The sequence below is a fragment of the Venturia canescens genome, chromosome 3 (genome assembly GCF_019457755.1).
Source record: "Venturia canescens isolate UGA chromosome 3, ASM1945775v1, whole genome shotgun sequence".
NCBI classification, from domain to species: Eukaryota; Metazoa; Arthropoda; class Insecta; order Hymenoptera; family Ichneumonidae; genus Venturia; species Venturia canescens.
Genome location: NC_057423.1, coordinates 5,108,711 through 5,134,454, shown reverse-complemented (window position 1 = coordinate 5,134,454; position 25,744 = coordinate 5,108,711). Strand labels below are relative to the sequence as shown.

The 25,744-nt window shown below is 41.4% G+C and overlaps 2 protein-coding genes across 3 annotated transcripts in view; both read right to left on the bottom strand.

The window, feature by feature from the left end:
- The window catches only part of LOC122407957 (uncharacterized), a 291,189-nt gene that overhangs the window by 86,444 nt on the left and 179,001 nt on the right, over positions 1-25,744 (bottom strand). The window lies entirely within an intron of this gene.
- LOC122407641 (homeobox protein abdominal-A homolog) overlaps positions 704-25,744 on the bottom strand; it is a 43,036-nt gene continuing 17,995 nt past the window's right edge. Inside the window, exon 3 of one of the 2 annotated variants that reach the window (XM_043413979.1) lies at positions 704-9,144. In XM_043413979.1, the coding sequence (XP_043269914.1) occupies positions 8,735-9,144 (410 nt within the window). In that variant the 3' untranslated portion in view covers positions 704-8,734. The remainder of the gene's footprint in view (positions 9,145-25,744) is intronic. The other variant, XM_043413980.1, reaches the window with a different exon arrangement.

Sequence of the window (25,744 nt, the reverse complement as noted above, 5' to 3'; positions counted from 1 at the left end):
CGTAAAAGTGGCGAAAATAGTATCTGGCGGTTGGGAAAATGGTCCGGTACGTTTGCTGCTGCGAAGGGAGAGTGAGCTGTCGAGAGGGTGCCGTAGGAAAAGAGGTTGCTCCAGCCATTTGCCGATATATATAGCGCCCTGAAAATTCTCGCACCCTTTCCACCCCCTCCCCCGAACTCGCTTCGTATATTCTCTGTATCGTGATTGGAAAGGATTTCCGGAAATGCGGGAAATCGCAGACGTAAACGCGTCGGTGAGCGTCGACTACTCTGCCAAGGGAGTTGCTTTTCTTAGGGAAACGAAAAGCTACCCTGGACGAGAAAACCATCCTCGTATGCACGTTTCTTCCACTGATAAACACAGGGATGTAAGCCGAATGTAATAAAGCGCAAAATTACGCCTGTTACGTCCTTTTTATAGTCAGGCATGAGCACATCAACATATTTTTACATATACGCGTAAGTATCGGTCTGAGAAACACCATGAATGATCATGTTAGCCCGATAAAAGTAACGAAAATACATATGTTGATGGAACGGGCTCTCATCGGCTTTTATATCTGCGAGTAAACGTTGCTCCCACTCGCCAACCAATCAATTCGATTGCTCTTTAACGATCTAACGAATTTAGAATGTAGTGGAAAAAGGGGATTCGAGGTTTACAATCTCGTGATACGAGATAATAAAGTGTAATGCATCGAAGATTTTTTTAATTTACGGTACGCTTTTATTTCGTTTGTATATCATAGATATAGCTTATGAGTATAATTCTACATCAAATGGTTTTATTTTTATTTTATTTTTTTTTCGAAAAATGGATACATTTACATTCATTGTCAATAGGTTTACTCTCCCTCATTATCCTCGTCTCTTAATCGTCTTTAATCACACTCTCGCCCTTCAAATTTTCATGCCTCACTCTTTTAGTTATGCATTTCTTTCGAACTCTTTCACTCTAGTCTTGGTAATACTAATATTTTATTTTATTTTTTTTTCCATTGTTCGCGTGCGTATGTATTTTCTTTTATTCAATATTCGGCGGACACGAGATTGATCGTCGTTTTTTGTTGTTGTTGTTGAACGTTTTTCTCTTCCTCATCCCTTTTCTCTTAGTCGAACGTTTGTTTTCTTTTACGCGTCACTTTTCATTAATTATATATTTAATATTACGCCTTAACACGGTAGTTCGGTATTTTAGGACAGCTACGCTCTCTTATCATTTATAATTAATAGTTGTTACATTTAATTACGTGAACGCGTGCGATTCTTTCGTTTTCTATCTTCTCACCTTTTGAAAATTCTTTCACGACATTCATTCACTTTCGCACTGCTTTCTCTCAATCATCTCGTACGCGCCTTAATTCAATATTACTGTAACTATGTTAATATTTACATCGAGAATTCATGAAGTTGAATGAACGAGTCGGGGGACTTTGTTCTCGTCCATGGGAGAGGGAGTAGATAGGATATAATAGCAAGACAAACACGTAAGACGAATCTGCACGCTGGAGAGAAATATGAAGGATTTTTAAAATCTTTATTTTAGATTTTCAAACTTTACCATTGTCATTTCATTTTGGATCCATCGATTCACACGTGATCAATAGTTTAGCCGGCTTTGCTCGAGCGAGGATGAAATAAAACGCGAAGAAAATACTTGGTCACCAGGTTTTTTAAGTGCTTCAATTTATTTTTCGTTTCAAGTTGTTTATCGAGTCGTTTGACAATGTCACGACAGTATAGGAAAGGAACTGTGTTCCTATCCGAAGTGATAGAATCAACGTCTCGTTTTCACCGGGAATTAAACCGTAACTAGATTCGTTGACTTTTTAAAAAGACTTCGCTCCAACATCATTGAGGAAACTGATAATTTTATTCTCAGAATCACTTCGACTTTAATTGCTCGAGAGAGTATTGTGACACGCACGCGAGCGAATAACAGCAGCAACATAATAAAGTTAAAGAAAAAGTTTTAACGCAGTCGACGAGAGAGTCTATCGCGAAATTTTCGTCAGCCCCAATCTAAAATCTACAACTTTGAGCTGCTCTCGTTCATTTTTCGTCTATTCTTTTTTTCTTTCTATTTTTCATTTACTTTTTACAAATTACAACGAAACGAAAGAAATATGTTCAACAAAACTAGAGAGAGAAATGAAATACTTTTAGATATGGCTCGAGAATCTTCCATCGGGAATCAGTGAAAAATGAAAAGCATAACTCTACAACGATCCCCGGAGAGAGAGTAACAATACTATACATATCTAGATACATACAGCGAAGCGAGATCTCGGTGACGAAAATTTGGGCGCTCGTACTTACTTTCATTTCCATGATTCGACCTTATTTTTCGTTTGCTTTTTTTCGTATTGTTTTAATATCATTGTTTTTCATTTTCTTTTCGCGTCGAACGGACACAGCTGCCTGTGAAAAAAATATATATATTTATATATTTACCATACGTCGCGAGCTTTCGGCTCGCATATGCCAGAATTATGTTTTTTTTTTTACGTGCTTGCGCAAGAATTACAAGAATTATATTACAACCAGTCACTTGGCAAGAAACAAAAGTGATTTTTCTCCTTTTTTTTCTTTACATCTTCCTCGGTCAGTAACGCGCGCGCTAAAGCTTTATTCACGCGATTAAATAATATCTCAATTAACAATGACGAGTTTTAATTACGTATATGTGTATTTTGTGTTTCTTTTTTCTTGTCGTTAAAATCATTTAATATTATTATATTTATCGTTATTTCGTCGCTCGCGAGAATGCCAAGAGCGCACTATATTATTATTATTATTATTATTTATTTCACTGCGTTTTTTTTTTTTATTTCAATATTATTCGTCAAACTGGAGACCGAACACGAAAATTACGATCGACTTTTCCGAGCTCACCAATATTAAAGTTCTATATAAGTTTGGAAACAGTAAGAAAAATTGATTGAACAAGCGGTAGTCACATTATACTTTTATCTTTTCGTCATCATATTAGAAAATGAATAATCAAAACAAAAAATTGTTTCATCACTCATCGCTTTTTCCTAGTTTCATATCAACAAAAATAAAAACAAATGCGAAATGAAAAAAAAAAAAAAAAATAAAACACTAATACGTAAAATTAAACAGTTTTTCATAAATAAACAATGTATCTATCAGCAAAGAAAATATAATAACAAACAATTTTTTTATTCAACTCGTTTATCTCTCTCTTTCTCTCTCTCTCTCCCTCTGTTTTCTCTGTTCACCGGCATTGGTTTAAAAAAAATGTTTTAATTCATCGTAAAATTTGATCGTTTCATAGTAAAAATAACGAAGAATTGACTGTACAATTCACTGGAATCCGACGTATTTATAATACGCAATCGATAGCTGGGCGCGCAGAAATCAGTGCGAAATTTAGTTCATTTTCTTGTTGCTTTACTTTTAAACGACTTTGTCGATTGCTTAACGAACAGAGAGAGCTCGCTTTCGTTCGATCGCAGCCATTCCGGGAAACGATTTACGTATAGGATTTTGAAAATAATGATTTCGCCATTGATTATTGAATAGTGAAAAATGTTATGCTTCAATAAACGTTCTTCATTGTCAACCCGTCGAAACTTCAATACATTTTGAGTTTCCTCATTAATTCGGATGTGAGAAGTTCTCGCTTAAACTTCAAAAATAAAAAAAAGGTTCACTCCACCTTTCCGATTCATCGCAGTCGGAACACTTTCTTCTTCTTTACTCAAGTTTAAATCGCGAGTTTGGCAAGTCGGGCACGTTGTACTATTCTCTACTGACGCATCGCGCATTCGTTTCAATTAATATTGATGTATGTATAGCTATTATTAATGCTGTTTTTATTATTATTTTTATCTTAATTAAAACTATATTTATACGTGTATATATAATTAATCACTTAATTCGGCTACGTTTATGTATCAATATCCACTTCGATATAATACAATCATCGTTATTATTCGTATAATTAATATAATTATTATTAATGAAAGTCCGTAATAGTAGAGCGAGATAAAATGGGCGTAAAAGATTACGAGAAAAATTGGGAAGGAAAGTGTCTCGAGGGATTAAATAAGTTGCTTTTAAGAAATTCACCTGATATGATTACGCGTCTCTATATTAACTAGTAATTAAAAAACAAAAAATCCATCCGAGTGTCGGTCACGCGTCCGAGACCGGTCGAGAGAAAGCTCGAGTTTTGTGGACGGCGTCCGCTACTTTTGTTTTCTTCTCATTTTTTGTTTGTTTCATTTTTCTCTCGTAATTTCAGTCACTAATTTCTACTTCTTCCCTTTCCTCTTCTTCTTCTTCTTCTTCTTCTTCGTTAAACTCGAAATTTTCTCTCCGCGTCATTACTCGTGGAACTTTCGCTTCGAAATCCGATGAACAATTTTCATTGACAAACGTGACGTGTGAAAAATGATTTATCAACTACTATTTAGAGCACAGTTACCCGACCTTCGATTAAAATTACCTACACCTACAACAACAATATGGAAGAATAAAAATGAAAAAAAAAACGAGGACAAAAGTCTATTTAGTTGCGCGAAAAACTTGAACGAAGATGAAAACGATAAACGTGAACGAGATAATTGGCTAAGAGAATTTTTCTTTTATACACATACACGCACTTTTCTCAATGACGTTACGCCATTTTTGTCGAAGAAAAGTTCATCCGCAGCGAAACAACGAATCCTTGACGAGGATTGCTCCCACCGAGTGTCCGGGACAACTCGTTTATTCAAATTCTAATTATTATTTTCCTTATTTTTTTAAGGACCACGCTTTTCAATCGAGAAAACAAAAACAATGATGATAAGGGCCAACTGTACAATTTGCTCGATCCCCGTGCTTATACGCGTCAATTAAAACGTCGAGTCGTACTCGCAAAACGGTTGCATAACATCAAACGTAACTGGAAAATAATCAGTTCGATAATTCAAGTTATATCAATATATATATAAAGCTTTCTACAAATAGTTATACACACCGCGCATCGTTTTTACGATTTTTTATTTTTCGCTCAACAGCAGAATTTTCTCATCGAAATTTTCTTCCGTTCGTGAGACACCAGCGTTCTCATCTCACCTAATTTTGCCGTATACATTTGCCGATTCTTTTTATTCCCCAAATCGCGGTTCTACAGTTGCTGTGGATCACACTCTTTGACATCGTTTTTTCGAGTTCAAATGGTTTGTTTTTTTTCAATGAAGATAAAAAAGAAAAATTCTTACCTATAACTGAGGATAGCCGGAGCAAGAAAAGATATTTGCAATTTTATATAATATAATATGTATATGTGTATATAAATATTACAGTATATAATATTTATACTTAATGTAATCGATATTAATAACTATTTTTTGTGTACGCACACGTTCAGCTTGGATATTAGTAAACTGGAGAATATCGGTATCGATTCTGTTAAACTTGACTTCTAGCTCAACTAAACGAGCTCTCGATTCATCAATCATTGTCTTCTCAATTCCGATTTGAACGTTTTTTAGCCGAAAAAGTAAAATGAAAATTCTTGTCTCATTCATACCCGCTATTCTCATTTATTTATCCAAAAATCTTTTGCGTTTCCTCAAAAAATTCTCCTCGTACATCGGTGTATAGAATAATGTACTTGTTTTTCATATCTATTCCGATTTGCTTTATTTTTTATTTCTTTCGACAGTACACGGATACCCTAAATATTGATTTATCTTTAATTTGTTTCATGAACCTTCGAACGAGTTTTGTGGCCCGATAGTCAGTGTCTGTCAGAATGTACATGTATGCAGGGGATTATAGAATTTGTGAGTTTGTGATTTTTATCGAATGCCGGATTTCCAGAACGAGCAACAGATTTTAGGTGAAACAGCATTTTCTCTTCGTGAGTTTTTTCCGTTCTTTTCTATTTGATTTTGAACGAACTGTCAGGACATGAGACTCGTTCGAGCTCGCGAGGGAAAAATAGACGATAATTTATTACGATTCAAAATTTTCACGTTTTTTTTTCTTCGTCAACCTTTAGATACTATTTTGAATAATTATTATTACGTTTTTTTCAATTTTTTTGTATAGGAATCAGGGGGAATATAATATTTAGGTGATTAGGAAGTTTCGATACCAACAACAGGCTCTCTATATAACTACGAAAAATGTCTACCCTGACACCAAATTACGTATTTAATGTACTAAGAGTGAGATACTCGTCCAGGTATTTGTTGTGCCCCAGAAAAGCGACGATTTAGTTTTCATCTTTCTCGTTTTTATTATTCGTCGCGACAACGAGGCACGGTGTCCGGTAGGTCCGTGTTTTTTTCCTTCGATTGGGAAGGACCGCGGGAGAAATATTTTCAACTACGAGATTAGAGAAAAAAACGTTCAATCATAAAAAAAAAACAGTACGAAGCTGACGCGAAGAGAAATAAAAAACAAACGAAATGATTTAACACGAAACAACAATCGAATCGATGTGGCCAAGACACCGATCAGCCAAACGAAACATTCGAGAGACGAAGAAGAAGTTGGAAAAATGATAAAAAATAATTTAGAAAAAAGAATACTAGCTCATCCCGAGGGACGAAAAATCAAATAAATAAAATCAACTACGAACCAACTAACGAATACAACGAGATTCTCGACAACGCATTTATCACTCAATGATGAAACGAACAAAAAACTTAACATGCCCGCTAGCGAATTCAATGCGTAAAACAAAAGAATCGAACGTAAACGATTTTTTTTCTTTCCTTTTAATTAATCGTCTTCTTTTATTTTTTTTCGTGTCTTACAACGCGGGCGGAAACGTTGCAAGATTGGACTTGGAGGGACTGTGCTTAATACCAATTGGTGTACTAATTGTTTTTTTTTTCTTTAGCATTGTTTTTTGCATGCTTGTTATTACGTATCTTTTACACACGGCTCTTCGGAATCCTTCCATTATTTTATATTCATCTTGATTAACATTTTTGTCGTTGCGCTGGTCAGATATCCGATTTTTGCCGTGGATTTTATTGCACATGAGCGAGCTCGCGCTTTCATATGTGTTTATCTTCGACATATATTTATATGCATGTGTCTACGTTTTTTCCCTGTGTATACATGTTTGTGATTCTGTCTACTTCAAATGGATTCGATCCCGTATGTTTTTTATTTGTTCTTTTTTTTCGTGTCTGCATCGAGAAATGTGAATTAATTTCTCGATGACAATGTATGAGGAAAAAATAGTCGTTTCATAATTCATTTATAATTAGTGAATCGATAAAATGTCAACTTAATCAAAGCTCTGTCGATTTTTCTGTTCTCTTCGAACGTGCTTTTCAGAATCGAAATAAAGAAATATTTTTTCGGGTGTACGGTTGAGTGTATACATTTTTTTCACTGGGTTTTGTTTCTGTCATTTAAAACATTATTTTTCGCAATTCGTGTCTGTTGTGCGTGAGCGTTGGCGCGATTCAGGCTGCGACATCGACGTCTCTTCGGGCCTATTTTTGCCCTCTCTTCGGGGTTATCAAAGAAGTCCACCTTGAGAGACAGGGAAAGATAGAGAGAGAAAGAGAGAGAGAGAGAGAGAGAGAAAGGGAGAGAGAACGAGCCCATTTTTTCACAGCGGTAAGACACTCGCGTTCGCAATCGACACCGTCGTTCGCGTTCATCTTGAAATTCGCACGGTTCTTCGATGTCTCGAGGATTACGTTTGTTTCAGCGCCTTTTGTCTTCGCACTCATTCGCAAATTGCAGCAATTATTTGGGCGAGTAAATAATGATGAAAAGTAGAACAGGAGTTCCCTCGAAAGGAGGAAAAATGATCGGGTGGCTTTGTTCCTTAGCAGCGCGTTTGACGCGACGGTTAATCGAAGATGCACTCCCGATTAATATTTAAATACGTACGTGGGATTTCAACTTTGTTTTTGTTATTTTGTTCTTGTTGCTGTTGCGGTGATATCAGTTTCTCCTACTTTGAAAATCACGACTATGACACTCGGGATTGGATTTTCATTTCTAACAACTCGACGTAATATTCAGTGAGCACCTATTCGTCAGTCTTCGCGAGAATGTTTATTTATCGGTATTTTGCACGAAACTTGGCAAATTTCACTCTTCGGAGACGCGTAATAGAAATCGAGAGAGTTTTTAAGAGCACGAGATATAGTTCCGTAGCGCGGGTCGAACTTCAGTTGCGTTTATAACTTTCGGAGGAGCTCGAAACGAGAAATGACAAACTCGCGAATAATTCGGGACGCCATTGCAGGAGTACGAGTAAAAATGCTCCAGCGTCGACGCTGCTTTCCTCGCTTGTCATTTTCACTTCTGGCCTCGTTCAGCATTTCGTCTTATGCCTCGCGTTTTGTTTGTTTGTTTTTTTTTGTTTTAAAAAATACATTCTAGGAATCAGTCAGGCGTGGCTGTCCGCGGCCAAGAACCAATATGGCGGCTCCGATCGACGGTCAACCAGGTAAGTACGTAGTCGTGGGTTTAACTTTATATCTCGCGCTATCCTGCGCCAGTTGTTCTTTTTTTTTATCGCTCCAAGCGATTTATTTCATTGTTTTTTTTGTCGACTCTCACGACGTGGCTCTCTGTCTTCCTCTCATTTCTTTTTTCGTCTCTCATCCTCGTTCCTCTTTCTTTTCATTTCGTTCTCCACTCATCGTTTCTTTTCTTTCGTGTTTCTCTGCTAAATTTTTTATCATCTACATGAACGAAGGGAAGAGCGTTCGCCACGCCGTTCTCGTGGCCTCCTATGTAGGCACCTTACTAACCGCTTTGAGAAGATCACTTTGCGCCTTGTCCAGACCACTCACATGATGCTGCTGATGCTGCAGAGCATTTTGCTGCTCTTGGTGCATCTTTGCCTGTTTTTCGGCCTGTTGTTTCTTCATCATATCCTGCTCTTCGCGCTCTCGTCTCGCTTGTTCATTTATCTCTTTCACTGCTCGTAGCTCTTTTTTCAATTTCATTCGTCGATTTTGAAACCATATCTTTATCTGGCGTTCCGTCAGACAGAGAGCATGAGCTATTTCTATTCGTCGTCGTCTCGTTAAATAATGATTAAAGTGAAATTCCTTCTCGAGCTCGAGGGTCTGGAATCGCGTGTACGTTTGTCTACCCCGGCGCCTCGGACACCCGTTCGGACCTGGAACATGGAAATCTGACATTAATTATAACAATCGTAGGCTCGACGGGATTGGGATTTAATTTCAAAATTTCGGGTTTTCAGTGCAGTTGCGGTCGTTATCGTGAGAAGCTGATGTTCGATATTTGATTTCGGCAGTTGAGTTTTTGTCGAATCGCGTATTTTTTGTCGAAACTCTCTTCACCATGGAGGAGAAAAAAAAACTCTTCTATAAAAGGCTATGAGAGAGCGTGTAAAATCAGGGAGCGAAAGTCACGTCTCGTTTTTTCCTGCGACTCCTTTTTCACAAACTTTTTAACATTTTACGTTGGCGGACCTCTTAAAAACTCTCGCACCCTTGCTCTTCTCGTCACAAATCTTGAATCTTTCTTTTTTTACCCTTCGCTTTCTCCGGCGACAGTTGTGACAAAGGACTGATTTGGGCGATGGTCAGTTTATTGCAGGGGTTGACTTTAGAAGCGGCTCCGCGTTTCCGGGCTCGCGAATGCAGCATAGCGGAAAAAAAGAAAGTGCGGCAACCCCGAGAAAAAACTCGTCGACCATCACGCTACTACGGATCTCGGGAAACCCTTTCCCGAAGAGATGGAAGTTACTGAAAAACGTTGCTTTCCTGAAAACACGACTCCGTGAGAGGTGACTTTCTCCGCGGTCGAGTCAAAGTCGTAAAACTTCCGACACGGTCGACCACGGAACTATCGCTTCAACTGTATTCCTACGATCTTTTTTTCTTGCTTGCCACGTCATTTTATGGTGTTTAGGTAGCTGTCCGTAAGTGTCAACGTGTAACGCGCTCCGTCAGGTAACATTTTTTCGCATCATTGCTCCGCAGAGTGCGTCAATGCTGTAGCTAAAAAAGTGACGGCTTCTCCTCTCGAATGACACCAAAAGTTGTTCGATTATTTTCCAATATTCGAATGCTGCGCGTCGTCACGAGAGACACAAGCTTCTCAAATTAATGAAAAAATCTTGCATCTCGTTTTCTATACTCGATTCGTGATGAAGCGTGTAATTGAAAATCAACTGTTTTGACTATCGTCAAGAGTTCTTAATGGCGAGGCGTGAATGAACGATAATCAATGGTTTTTTGTAGACAGAATACAAGAAAGTGGGGGAGAAAAAACATTAACGAGTCATGCCAAAGAATGGAGGAGCACAATCGACAGCGTGACGAGCATACACCACTTTTCCCTCTCTTTTGTCCATTTTGCCCTCTCTTTGTTCATTACGATTACACATACGTGTTTCTCTTAGGAGTTTTCATCGAGACGAGTAAAGCGAATGTGTATATACACAAAACTTCCTCACGTTTCCATGCTCGACGCCAGCTTCGTCATTTGAAAATACTAACAGAAACATGAGACGCCAGGAATACGCCAACTACAGGCCTCGGAACGTCTCTGTGCTAGGAAATCTGTGCTATCGTAGTTCGTTTATCAGACTGATTTATGCGCTGAGAAAACATGTTCAGTGCCAACCTCACTATCTTTCTCTCTCTCTCTCTCTTTCCTTCGCATCTCTCTCCTCATATCTTTCTTCTCCCGTACATTCATTCACGTATTTTCCAAGTACCAATAAAATAGCAGAAAGGAAAACTGGATAAAAATTCATCAAGATGGATATGCGAATGGAATAAAGTAATTTTCCAGTGCTCGAGACTCAATAGTCCTCTCGTGCAGACAGAAGAAAGGACTGCCACGTGGAATGAAGAGACGGGAGAAAAATACATTGATTTTATGCACCCGATAAATCTGCTACCTCCATCATAGTGCAATTAAAAACAAAAGGATGATATTTAAAAAAACGTTATTTACTGACTCGCCGTGCGACGATGCAGATATTGAGAAATATTTCCACCAGTGAAGTGTAAATTTGACCCACATTTGAGGCAGTCTGAAAAAAATTCTTAGTATCCAGAAAGAAAAAGAATGATCGCGGAAGAGGGGGAGAGAGGAAGGAGCGACCCCTCCAAAGTTATCTGTTTTACGAATACTATTTCATTTTTACGAGCGGCGCACAGGACACAAGTACCATAAAGCTTTTTCTCGGGTTAGTTCGCGATTTGTCACTGTGGAACATGAAGGATATTCCGGTGATAGAGGAGCAATGTTTGATCAGCTACTTATCGCAATGTGCAAAATCGTTAATTCCCATTCGGTAAAGACGTTTGAAGAAAGGATGAGAGACGGTGGGAAAAAAATCCTGTAGGAATCCTGAGAATGTTGATATTGAATTCAACATGGCGAGTGCCGTTGGACCAGGAAACGTTCGCTAACACACAGCTATACGACCTCCAAACATTCAATACACACCGAGAGAAATTCTCGTGTGAGTATTTCTCGCGTACGTGCGCGGATAAGGTTGTACGTCAATATGCGTGAATTTCCGTTTCTGTGTGGAAGAAATCTCCCTCTCTCTGTCTCCGTCCAGCTGCAGGGATACGGTTCTCTCCCTCTTGGGGCAGGAGCAACGGTGGATGGGGTGATGGCCGGGCCTCCCGGGGTGGTTTGCCACTGGTGCGGTAGCCAAGGGTGGAAAGTGAGCTTCAGCTTGCGAAGGGTGGGTTCATGGGTTACCTTGGCAACCCCGACTTAGAATAGGGGTTTCCGCGAGGGGAGGCAGAGGGGGAGAAAACCATTCCGTCCTGCTGACGGCGTATCACAGGCCAGCCAAAACTCTTGGCTACGGAATCTCTCTGGCTTCTCTCGGACGGCTTTTCATGCAGGCTCTTTTCATCCGGAGAATACAAGCGCAACAACCACCACAGCCAGCATCCCTGTTCGTGTATGTTAAACACATATCGAGCCTTGCCAAACACAAGGGCGCTATTCGTTAGATCGAGTATTTATACTAATAGAATTCACGCCTTTTATTTCGTCAAGGGTCAATTCGAGACTTTTCTCATGTCTCGGGCGAATTTCTAACCTGTGACAAGCTTTTCGTACAATTGCTGCATGGGGCAGCCTCGCTGCAAGCGGCTGAAATACACACTCACACACACACACTCACACCCGGCAACACCCTTCGACCGTAAATACAACGGTATTCTCAAGCGCCGTGACCATTACGAGAGGGAAAAACTCCGAATGATATTAGCGTAATTCGAGATTTATACGACTTGGCTTAGACACCCCTTGGACGACCTTGCAAGAATACGGATTCGGTTATTGTAATCCGGGTGCGCGAAAACACGGATGAAGGGCGCTCTCTTCATGGGCATAATCCCTGTCTCGCCCTCCTCAATTCAAATCAACACCTTATATTTATATATATTACGTGTCAATCGCTGTATTCTCAATTGGCATCTTTATACTTATTCTCGAATCATCGACCATCGCAGATCCCTTCAACGATCCGCGAAGGGTTCTTGATCTACGAGCGACTTAGCTTGTTCATTTGTTTTTCAAACCGAGTGCAGCTCACATGTGTATTCAGCTACGTTATTTAGAATCGTTCCGTCCCTCGTCGAGGTCTTTGAACTTTTGTTTTTGTTCCTCGCTCTTTCTCTCCCTCGTTTGAACTTTACTCCTCCCGTTCACGATAATTTTCTAATCCACTCATGCTAAATTTGTGGCGGTCAATAGACGGATAATTTCGAGCGACGGAGGTAAAAAAATGTCTCTAGTTACAATAAACTAATGTGCTTGCATGCCTGGGTTCTTGTGTTATATTCGTGGATTACGTGTAATTGTACGAACAAGCTTTTACATACGATTTGCACAAGTCAGATAGGATCGAATGCCGAGGTAAAGTGAGGCGATGGGGCAGTTAAGCCCACGCTAAAGTTGCCGGAACACGAGAACCGAGTCGTCTACTTTCGTAGTGACTAGGAAGCAGCGACTTTCCGAGCATCAGAGCGGAGATTGCAGACTGTTCCTAATGGCATTCATATGAGTTATAAGTTTGATATCAACTTTCGCTTCACTTATGATTTTTGGTGAAGTATACTCTTCAATTAAAAGTTCACAAGCCACGAGAATATTGACGAAGTTTCTTGGTGGCTCAGAGAATGGGATGGCATTACTAACTAGTCGCAGCTGCCACAAATACGAAGCGAGGATAAATTTAAACAATGTTCTGCGAAGTTCTCTTAGCTATTATTACACCCAGGAACAAAACCATGCTCGTAAGATTCAAGAATCCATAGACTTATTTCCTCTATTTCTCATTCCTTCGCACATTCCAGCCCCAGTTTTGCCATGGAAAGCCAAGAGCTGCTATGGATCCTGCAGAATCCAGGATAAACCATCGTGACGTTCGCATCCTTGAAAGAATATCCTCAAAGGTCAGAAGATCTCGAGAGATATCAAGAGCGGCGATAAATCGCTTCGGCAACGGTTAACGTCGGGAGCAGCTCATCCGTCTACCGCCCTTAAAACCATCTAGCCATGGCTTTTTGACCACCCTATTTCGCCAAAGTCTCGAGCTTATCGTTCAAACGTCGATCAACGAAAATTTCGTCCTCCTACGAGCTATTTTATTCCTCTCTCAGCTTTCGGAAAAAGCTATCCCACGCATTTTTCGATCTCGTGGATTTTATACGGAATTGCGCATTCAGCGAATACAGCAGTCTCGTTACAGAAGCAACTGCATGATCGACTTTCCTTGAAAAAGACCGAAGTCAACTTCTGCAGAAACCAGTTAACTAAAATCAGAATATTCCATTGACAGAATTCTAATCCGCAGACATTTTTTATCATGAATTTATTTCATGAATAAATACAAATACAAACGCAATCGAATGATAAGACAACACGATTGTTTTCTCGCATATGAAATAGTTATTGTCCAATTGGCATGATCTCTCGCGTCTCTCACTCGAATCTTCCTCGATTCAAGACCTGGTCTCAAATGATTCGAGATTCACGAACCGAGTGCGAGTGTCGGCACGTCCATGTGTGTATGAGAAACGTGGCGATAGGGAGGCGAGCAAGTACGGAGGAGTGAGCGGGGGAGGGAATGATCGTAAATCTTGAAGAGCGATTAAACGTCAGGGCAACTCGCACGAGGGCCCACCGCGTTCTCTGTGCGTATGTATACCGCCGAGTATACCACACCGAAATTCCGTGTACGTGAGAGCTTACAAACATCTATACACACGTTCGCTTTATGCATGTGTGGAGCACACTTAATTCCCGCGATTTCGGCTCCGACCAACGGCGCTCCTTCATCCAACCGCCGCGCCATCTCCGTCCGCGTCTCGTCTTCAATGCGGTCAGAAACAATAACGCAATTTTAACGGTCGTTTAAAGCCGTTCCGGCGGACATTTATACACTGACGTTTTATCGAGCGAGTGCCCGGGGAGCAGAAAAAATAGACACGGCCGAGACGATGCTTTAAAGAGAAGCGAAACAACGAGCAGACGCGACTTTGGAGCGTCCATCCATCTTCTTTGTTCATGCGTTAAACGTCAAGTGACGAGAGAATTTCACGTCTCAGGGATTCCCATAATTTAATTGATGCGATAAGACCGGCGAGTACGACTTTATTCGGGGGACTAGACGGTTATGTAAATGAAAATAAAAATTTGCTGCATCGTGCCCCGTTCGATTAACCACCTTTTTTCTTCGTCACGACCATCCTCTTCATATTTTCTCGATTGACATAAATTCTGCTCAATTCTTTACATACGAATTACAAACATCGATAATTCACTATGTGACGCAATAAAAAATTCAACTATTCAATCGAATACACAAATCACTTGAATCACACGAATAAAACCTGGTGATATTATAATCGAGCCTCCACTCGCTCTCTCTCTCTCTCTCTCTCTCTCTCTCATACCCGCAGACCGAGATCTGATAAATGGTTATTATATATTTTAGCTGGGAGAGGAATGGCTAGCAAGTACGTGATACATACATAGCGGCATGCCGTAGTCACGTTATATACGCGATATCGTCTACTCCCGTGAGATAATTCAATCGAGCATTAAGGATAACGTAATCGAGGGTCTCCTGTATATCGGCACATCTCCCGTTTAAGAGGCAATACGATTTAATCGTAACCCGTTTCCGCGTACAGGTCTCTGCGTTATTTGTGTATAGATATAGGCGCGGATTCACGGGCAAATGTATCCGCGATATATACAGACATAGAATGCGATATGGCAAGTATAATTATCCGCAAAGACCGTCACGCTTACAATTGTCGCTAATGAACTCCGCGGTTTGTCTCCAAGGGTCGACATCGTTAAACGTATTTCGTGCTCCACCGAATGCTAAACATTTACCAGGAATTCTCGTAATTATCAAAGTCCTACAACTTTTCCTACAGCTGATTCAAAGACGTGTATGATCGCTGCGAATTAGTACGTATTTCGACGTTTTTCGAAAGAGGAACTGCATCGAGGTATTTACAAATTATAGACGGAAGACGACGATTAGCGACATCCTCGAGTCCGCATCAGGAAGCTCCGATTATATTTTATTTTTCTTCTTGTACCTCTCGTTTTTGTCGCATTGCCAAGAACCGGGCATCTTATTGACCACCGCAACGAGTCCGTGACTCTCGAAAATAATTTTCGTGCTTTAGTACTCGCTCGTATGAACCCGCGATCGCGGAGAAAGGAATTAATTAATACAAAATTATCATGTTTAAGGACGCGGCAATCATCCTTCCTAGCATACTAATTATATCGCAGGTATTTCAACGCGCGTATCTCAGATGCAAACCCGATTGAAAGTTGAACCTGCTTCGACCACCGAATAAAAATAAATCGATTTGATATTCATTTAACGTTTTTGCCCCATGAAATACGCTTTATTTATAGTCCAAACACACATTACGTGACCGGGATAGAAATTGAACTATCTTAAACCCAATAAAGTTTAATAAATCGACGCTTATCCGGCCTGTACGAGTCATTTTCTTCAAATGATATTTATTTTTATTCCAATAAGTCGGCTACTAAGTTGCCTGCATACCGTTACCGTTCGAACGGATACAAAATTTTCTGGGATTAAAAATTAGATACAATCTTGCCTCGTGAAGTCGCAAAATATCTATCGTTGATAAATAAAAAAAAAAACTCATTTGAAGAATGAAGTTTGTTTGGTGTCAACAAAAGAAAATGACAAAAATATGGAAAATCCAAATAACTTACTGCATTGACTACTAAAAATGTTGGAAATGATTCATTTCCTGAATTCTAGGAAGAAATAGCGGTGAAATTGGTAGTAGAAAAATGGATGTTACATAGCAAGTGACAAGAGTGTTTCGCAAAAACAAGAATTAACCGTCATAACGATCGTCCTCGGGGTTCTGGTAAACGAGAAAGCATGTCGGTAGAGGCATTTGATGAGACGCGATTGTGCATGGTATATGGCCGGGCATAAAGTCGCGGGAGCAAAATTTTTATAGCCACGAAAGGCGAATGAAACTGTCAACGAATCGATAAAACATTACAACGCGTTAAGACCACTCGTCATGAACTCGCCTTTAGTACTACAAAAGAAAAGAGAGAAAAGAGAAGAAAGAGCGAGATAGAGGCTGAAAAGAAGAGAGAAAAGTTCAGACATCGGGTATGGAATATTCGGTCGAGAGCGTGCTAACAACGTCGTCGTCCGAGTATATTTTCTCGAGTCACGGTATTAGACAGCAAACAGTCCGAGGGCGAGAAAATTATGTTCGTGGCCTCGTTGAACACCTCTCGATTGATTTGCACGCATCCCGGTCACAGTTTCTCGCAATTTGCAAAATGTTTATCGCGAAAAGAAAGAGAGGAGGGAATGTGTGAGAGAGTCGCCGAGAAAGAGACTGGAGAACTTTAGGAAGAGATAGAAGTTATCTTGGCCATTTTGCTCTTTCCTCTTTCTCTACATACGTGATTGTATTTACATATACACATAAACACACACACACACACACATACATAAATGTGTGCATATATTCGTTCCTCCATTCTTGCTCTGCCTCAGTCATCTCCCTTCTCTTTTTCTTCTTATCCTTCAGCCCAAAGATCTCTCTAGCGAAGCTGTTCGCTCTTTTTTTCTTCTTTGCACAGCCTCTCGTTTGCTCGAGGAGTTCGCAGTGACCCGAGAAGACGATCGGGCGGGGAATCGCCTCGCCGCGGGTCGTGGCCATGTCGTATTTTCTATCTTCTCTTTCCTCTTCCCTCGTTCCTTGCAGTTATTTTACTCCATACTTCGTTTCTCTCTGTTTTTTTTTATCTCCTCCTTCCTCCGCTCCTCTCTCCTTTTCTTTTCGATCCAACATCTCGCTTCATCTGGGCAACCCCGTCTGCGTTTTTCAACCGAATCGAGAGAATTTTATTCCGCCGCGGTAGTGGCGGCTTGAAATTAAGCCGTTTTGAGATATTTATGAATGGATCTCTGCAGCGAATGCGAGGACGATGGGTTTTCTCTCTTTTATTTCTCTTTGACTCTCTCTCTCTCTCTCTCTCTCCTGCTCTCCCACTTTTGCCCCGGGCTCCTTGCCGAGGCGAACAAAGAAATAACCGCGAAGAATAACGCGAGGCTGTTTGTCTTTCTCTTTTTCTACAGCCTCCGATTTGCAAGCGATATATATGTCATATTATTCATCTCGGACCCCTGGAACGTCCATTTATTCCAACGCAATTTTTCTAGTCACCGAATAAGAGTTACCGAATAAAACAAAAATCGAAAGATTCCCAAATTCTCCAGCTTGTTGCACAGATTTAACTGCTATTCCGGCTGATATATTTGACGATATTGACGAGAGATTCGCGATGCTGCGCTATGGAATATGCATCAGAGAATAATGTAGACATAGCAGGATCGTAAAAATAACGTTAAAGTCACTCGCAACTCTGAACGTTCACGGTCAGGTTTTAGTCCCCATTTATATCTACTTATATACATGTATAAATAAAAGCATATGTGCCGTGTGGACATGTTCATGTGTGCGTGTAATGTGCGATGTGTGGCACACGACGCACAGTGTGCAGCACTCGTCCCGGACCTCTCTCACTCCCATCTTTTCACAGCGTTTCGTATAAATGTCTCAGCATAAAAGTCCTTCAGCCTGTCTTCTTTTTCTTGCGCTTTCTCTCATCCCGCATCTCCCTTTCTTTTTCCTTAGCTCAGAATATCCGATAAAACTGGACACTAATTGAGTGTGAATATCCTCGTAATATTTGGAATAACAATTATACAATAATACTCGGTCCGATCAACCGAATGCCGAGAAAGAGAGAGTCCGGGAGGAGAAAGAGGAGAGAAGAAGCTAAAAGTAAAGCGAGTGGACAAATATACGACGAAGAGCGAGGTCGTGAATGAATAAAGGAACAAAAGTCTCAATAGAGTTCAACAACGGATAGAATTCAATACACCGCCGTTATCACTCGTCTGTTAGACGACGGCCGAAAGCATTTTGTTTTCGTTTTCTTCTCCCTTAGCAAGTGGCGAGACACGAACTTGTCTTGTAACACCCACACGAGAGGCCAAAGAATAAACTTTGCGAGAATGATCCCGTGATCTCGTTTCAAAAATACATCGCGTGTAGTGGATCTTATTGGTGGATTGCGAGAATAAAACGCGAGCAGACAGAAGAGCGATATTGAGAGAGTATCAGCTTGAGAAATCCGGGAAAAGCCTGATAACTCAGATTTATATCTCCCTCCACATTCTTTCCCTTTGCTCTTTCGTAGGAAAGAATCTCCCGATGTTTCTCACTCTGAGAGCTATTCGCCAGGGATCCCTATCTTTTTCGGGCCAGGCTGATGATATCTCAGAGGCGGAGAGTGGCGAGCATTTTACTGCGTTAATCCAACTCGTCTCCAAGATCAATGGGCGTCATAATTATCGCGGTGAGAGCCAGCGAACGGATTTGCAGAAAGAAAAATACGAGGAAAAAACACTCCGGTCGTTACACACACGTAGGTGTACGGGACAGCGAAACACCGCGCGTATCCACTATCGCGAGTGCTCCGCAAGAATGAAGAGTTGCTCGTGCTTTTAATTCCAATCCGCGCACTGCAGCCTCCAGCCAAACGGATAACTCGGATTAGTGAATCCATTAAATATGCACAAGCTCTATACGCGTTATATCCCATTTTCCATTTAATCTAAAGGAAGTATTTACGCCTTTAAACGAAGATATTTTCCTTTTACGTGTCGATAAACGAGTCTCGGTTTTATGTCCTCCTCGCGTCCTCGATGATCGAGTTTAAAATGTAACACAAATGAAGAAATACTTGAATTTCGCTCAGCCAACTAATCCTGAACATAAATCATGTCGAAAAATTTCAGGAAATCCTATTGATGGCAATTCAAATGCTGACACGATATTTCGCCTTGTAAATGAGGATGTCTCGACATGTATCTATGAATCTATATATCCCTACTTATGCGAGCGTGCAAACAAGTCTACACCAAAAGGGGAAGGGACCATTACCATCTGCAAACGATGCACGAAGCGCACTAAAACAATATTTTCTTGATCAAGTGCACGATAACTTGCGCTCAAAGTTCTAAGTTCTGGCCTACAATGTAGACCAAATGAAGATAAGAGCGAGCATGTGTTCGGGGAATATGCAACCACCAAAAATGCATTCTCACCCGTGGGAAATTGACCGATGTAAAAGCGTAAAGTGCAAGATTGCGAAGAAAAAATAACCCTCGCATGGACCAGCGAAGTCGATTCATGGAAAGAAGAAGAATACATTCGGCCATTTTGAGTTATCTCTTCTTCCGAGGATTTTGGTGCAGCGTTCACCGTGACTGGCAATCGACGTAACTCGTGATTGGCTGCACAGCTCGTTCGCCTACGTATGCTTGAACTTGGCGTAGATACCTGGATGAAAGACGTTGCCGATGAGAATGGCGCTGCATAAATGGAGCCACGAGTCACGTCGTGGAAGTTGCGTCCTTCTGTTTATAAGCGAATGCACCGAGACAATATATCCTTTTGGACTATGGCGGAGGTAGACTAGCGCTATATAAGCTTCTATGTATTTGTAGCAGCATGTACAAACGTTGAAACGCGGATGCTGCTCGTATATACCGGATGGCAATAAAGGATTCCGACAAGGATGGATGATGAGGAGAATGGGAGGGTCGGTATTCTCTATTGTTCCCGTTGGAATTCAAACGCCATCCGTAAGGGTGCCTTCCATTATAGCTCGTGTATCTACGGGGACTCGCATAACCGCACGAAACAGCATTCACTCTCGATTACGTACGAGCTTCAAACGCATATATACGGAGAGTACGAATTCTCCGAGCGGCAGACAGATAACGAGGAAATGGATGTACAAAATTACACATATATTTTGTGTATGTTTGCACGCACGGGGTGAAAAAATCATGGTTTCCGATTGAGGAATTCTCCGTGGTGAATACTCCTGATGTTCAAAAATAAAATATTCAGTTCAGTGCAACAATGTGCAAACAATTTTTTTGGAGAATGACGAATCTCTAGAAAACATAATTTTCTAATGAACCCGAAAGAATTTGATTCGGATTCACTGGGCGAGGATGGGCAACATGAAATCATGTTTCGATGTTTAATTCCGATTCTCGAATCGCCTCGAGAGCCATGAAACTTTTTATTACATCTGAAGGTAGCAATCCATGTTAGCATATGCTGAAAAATCTGTCACACACGAAAGAACAGGAGAATCGTAGTCGCGTATAGGTCGGAAGGATCCAGTCCGAAAAGAACATCAGGGAAGCGGTGTCTGGATGCGAAAAAGTGGGCAGAAGATAGACAAAATGGGAGAAGAAAAAAGAGGGAAACGGCGCGGGTCGGTATAAGAAAGAGAGTGTGCTGCTGTTGGTAGCCATTGTGAGCAGTAACTTTGAATAGAAAAGCAATTTATCGCAGAGATAGAGAGACAAGAGGAGGAGTGAGAGAGGTAGAGGCGACCGTAACAATCGGGTAGTACAGTTCCGGAACGGTTCATAAAGTTTTTTATTACCGTTCCCGTGTGATAGGCATATGTATGTGTGTATACATACATTTTCGAGAATGGGATCGACAACGGTGGTCCGAGTATGTGTATAAGTACGCCGAGGGCTTACAGGGAACCCTCCGCGATCTCTGCATCTTTTCTTCTTGTTCACATACGCACATGCACTAGTCCGCGCGGATGAATGTGTTAGAATGTACGCGTTCTTAGAAACCATACGTCACGATTATAGGATTGGCCCCTTGTATCTTTATACACACGCGACGTACAAGATTCATAGTTAATCTCGTATATCTCATTTTCATTGGATCCGTGCGAGCGTGACTTTGGAAATAAAGCATTGGAGTTGCCGAGGCGCTACGGGAACTGCAGCAACGTGGGAGTCCAAGAGAATAAAAGTGTATTTTCTCTCCGATACGTTGAAACGAATGTAATGACGCCTATAGCTGCATGAAAACTTGCTCCAAATCATCCCTTCTCAAGCTTCGCACGAGGGAGGAAGCTCTCGAGAAGTGTAAGGCACGATACGACCAAATTAAATTTTAATTCAAGAACAAAGGATGACATATTGAAACGACGTCGGTGCTGGCAAAGCTCTCGGTGAAACATGCGTTCACTCCTCGGGGGGTGGGCTACGCGGAGGGTTGTGAAAACAGGGTAAAAGCTAGAAATACTGTCTCGAGAAAGTCAGCTCTGTGCTGCGAAGTAGCGAGAGATAGTGAGAGAGCGAGAGAGAAGAAGAGGGGAGAGAGAAAGAAAGAGCTTGGACTGAAGAGGGTTGCAACCCCCTGACGTTCATAGCAATGGCCGCTCTGTTACCGGGACGCCCTCGTGGACTCTCCACCCTGCATGGCGCACGACGACGAGCCATTTCGCGGAACCCCGAGGCTCTAATTACAGCCCTCTCCGTACTCTTCTCTCCTCTTTCCTTCGCCGTATTTTCTATCGCCCCTTCGGCAGTCGTTACATGCAAATGCCACACTTTGCTTCATTTTCTGTATTTCTCTTTTTCTCTTTCTTTCTCACACGCACACACACACATATCCACCGAACTGTCTTTTTCTCTCTGCCGCACCCGTGCCATTTTTTTGCTTCTTTCTCGAAACTCTCGCTCCATCATCCAGTCACGTCCTTTCTTTCCTCTCCCTCCAGCGTCTTTCGTTCGGCAATAAAAAGCACTACCGGCCGTCCAAAATTAAGGATACTCCGCACTGGCGTGCCCTCTCAGCGTGCGCGATATTGGAATTCTGCCAATAAAGCCGTTTCTTTCCATAGCATTTTTTTCACCTTTTTCTCTTCGTAAGAGCACAATAAAGGAAGGGAACCACAACAAAGAATCAATTGAGACCTGTTCTCGAATCCAAAGGAGAATAATAGGTTTAGATCACGGTGAGAGATCAGGTGGATAATCCACCTCCACGACGTGTTACATTTATTTATGGCGTCTCGTTATTCCGCGCCCACGGTCTGCCAACGTTGATGTGAATTTAATGCTCCAGGAACGGACATTTCGACTCTCTTGTTTTCTCGCCCGGGCCAAGAACGAGAATTTTTTTGCAAACTCGAAAAGCGCGTGGGAACACACACAAGGAAAGCGCGGGAGAAAGAGAGAGAAAGGGAGAATGTGTATTGCACTCAATTTTTAAAGCGACTATGAGAGCCGGTAAATTGGTGATCGTAAAGTACGAGAGATCAGAGTTTATAAGTTTCGGGAGTGCGTTATCCTCTCCGATTAGGCTTTGAAGTATATATTCATCAAGAAAATACCGCGATTTTATAACATAAAAATCTTGTCTCTACTCCTCACCCCATTTCTTCTGTACCTACGAAAAATGTATATTACTTCTATTCATGTGGATATAGATATATGAAAGTCCCGGTGGAACCCACATAATGTTTAATCAGAGCACGTTGTGGCTTTACGATATTAGTCGACGCTGCGTGTTCGTAGCATTCCCCTCTCCCCCAACGCCGCGGATGCTATCCCCCTGAGTTAGAGACGAACAACTCTCCCTCCGAGCCTCCATTCAGCATCAGAGATACGCGTCAGACACTCCCTTTTATGCTTGGCTTCATCCTAAATTCCGAGTGGAAAGCACGTCGAAAATCCAGGAAAAATGTTTCTCTGAGATCCTAATTTCCGTTTGTCCGTTGATTTTTTTACGATTATAAATTTTGTGAAAAATTCAAGCAAATATCGATATTGTTAAAACATGTTCAATGAATATGTTATTCTTGACATCGCGAATAATGGAAAATAGTTTTTTTGAAGCAACTTTTTGAAATTCTTCTCTACAGGTTTGATCGCTAAAGACAGTAAAAAAAATCACTTTTGTTGGGTCCAATCATCTCGAAACGAACCACCGTGGCTCACTGCGGTTGAATCTTTTAGCCAAACTCCCCCTTTGATATGCAGCAACCTTCATTTTGTTCACCATGATATCGTGTGTTTGCTTAGTCGCAGCTTGCTTCCAACCTTCACGGTTGTTCGTCGTATTAGACACTGCGAGGGGGGTCTTCCAACCCCTGTGAAGAGTTCACAAATTGTCGAAGCCACTATTGCTTCATAAAAGCGTCACCGACTATGTTTCTCATTGGAATAGAGAATATCAAGTATTCTTACACTGGAATTCTTTCAAGATTTTCTCGATTCCAAGGTTTTGGTCCATGGGAAAAGTGAAATAAGTGGCGAAATGTTAAACTCTACGTTTTGTTCATCGTTGATCTCACTGGCGGCTTAAGATAATTGCTATTGTTTTTTGTTCTGTGACGGGTGAGTTGGATAAATGTTAAACGGAGGCATACGACCCACTCTTCAATTGAACGCGATCTTCATTCTGCACATTCCCGTCACTGCTCATTGTGTCTGATAGCTCTATTGAGTTCAAGGCATACTCACACCAGAGGAGACCGTTTCTGTTATTGAAGTGCCCTGATTCCAGAGACCTTAATTCACTAAAGCGCTCTACCATCACGTGAACGTATATTGCATTCAAAAATATATGAAAAATCAATAGTTTGCGAGGGACGAGTCGGGAGTGCTGAGCGAGAAGAAGATTAAAAATTTGATTGAAAAAACCGTTCGCCACAATCTCAGGAAGGAAGGAAATCACGATCTTTTTATTAATCATCCAAGCTAAGTGGGAAGTTCCAGCAGAAGTTGGTACGAAAGTTCGTGCTGGTGAAAAATGTTTTTATCGAGATAAGGATCGAAGAAATGTTATTTTACAATAATACGATTATTCTTAGATGGTCATAGTCATTGCGATATTTTCTATCGTCGCAGTGTTCACGATCCCCTTGCACGTGCTCGTACTCCTTACGACTCCAACTACTAATTGATGTAACAAGGAGGAAAAAAAATTGAGTGTATTACAAATTCCATTGATGATACGATCAAAGAGACTTTCAACTTCTGATGTTAAGGTGGTAGGACGAAATAGCTGGTATTAAACGTACACGTAGCAAATTGTCAGTAGATACGAAGGAGGCGAGCTCGTGGTTCAGTGCAGCATTACTAACTCCCGACTGGTCTCGGCAAATTGAGCCTGGAGGGCCTCACCCATTCGCTTCTCGCGGGGATACGCTCTCGGGTCCAGGAGTCACCGTGAAATTTTCCGGTTCGGTGGGCACACAGATGCGTCCTGGATTAGGTTCTCCGTAGAAAGTTCATGCAAGCCAGAGGAACAGGAAAATAAAAAAGTACTACGGAAGCGCAGAGAGATCACTGATTCATTGGAAAAAGGGTGAAATAGAGAAAAAGGAGGTGCGGATCGTTACGAGATTCTTTCATCAAACGGCAAGATGGTAGTCCGCGCAAATGCCGTGAGCGCTACAGATATACCCCGAAATTTCTGCCTCCGCTTGTACATTCTCCGTATTTTTTTTCTCTACGAGTAGCCTGAATTGCAAAAACGACGTCGTGGAGCTATAGGCAGTGAGCGAAAATCACCTGTACGAGGAAAACTCTCTTCCTAGCCCGAAGGTGCACCATTCCGTATCGGAGCTCATATCGAGAGAAAGAGAGCGAAAAAAAGATCGAAAGAGAGCGAGAGAGAGAGAGAGAGCGAGAATACGAAAAAAATGAAAAGAAAGAAAATGGAAGAGTGTGTACAGAAGGAAAAGATAAATAGAAAAAGGGGAGTCTGCCGTTGAGACAAACATATAATAAAAGCAGTAGGATAGAAGCACTCCTGTGGGAGCCCGAACTCGTTGGGCATGCGGAGGTAGATGCTGTGCAGAGCGCACCAACGAGGCCAAACACAAGCGCAGAGCAAATATATATACGCGAAAGCAGGAAGACAAGTGTGAGAAGTAGCCACGCGCTGAACAAAGAGGGATTTCCCGCGCATGCGATTCGAGGCTTGGTGCCCCCGGTAACGATTCCACTCCCGGTTTCAACCCGCCTTCATTGGACCCCGTAGGGTCGGCAATATATACGGAGATATAGACATATACATCTGGCCAAACATATATCTACGTATATGGTACGTGTACGTTACTGCCAGCAGAACAGTGTTCCGCCGCGAATTTCACCCTTCCTTCCGTTTTTCCACCCTTACACCGATGGGGATGATTCCATGCGACTATTAAGGGTGTACGTGTGTGTGCGCGAGAGAAAGAGTGCTTCAAATACGGTCACATACGAGAAGGGCCCTTCGTATGTGTCCTCACGAGCACACGTCTGTGTGTATATGCAGGTGGATTACGCGATATCTGCA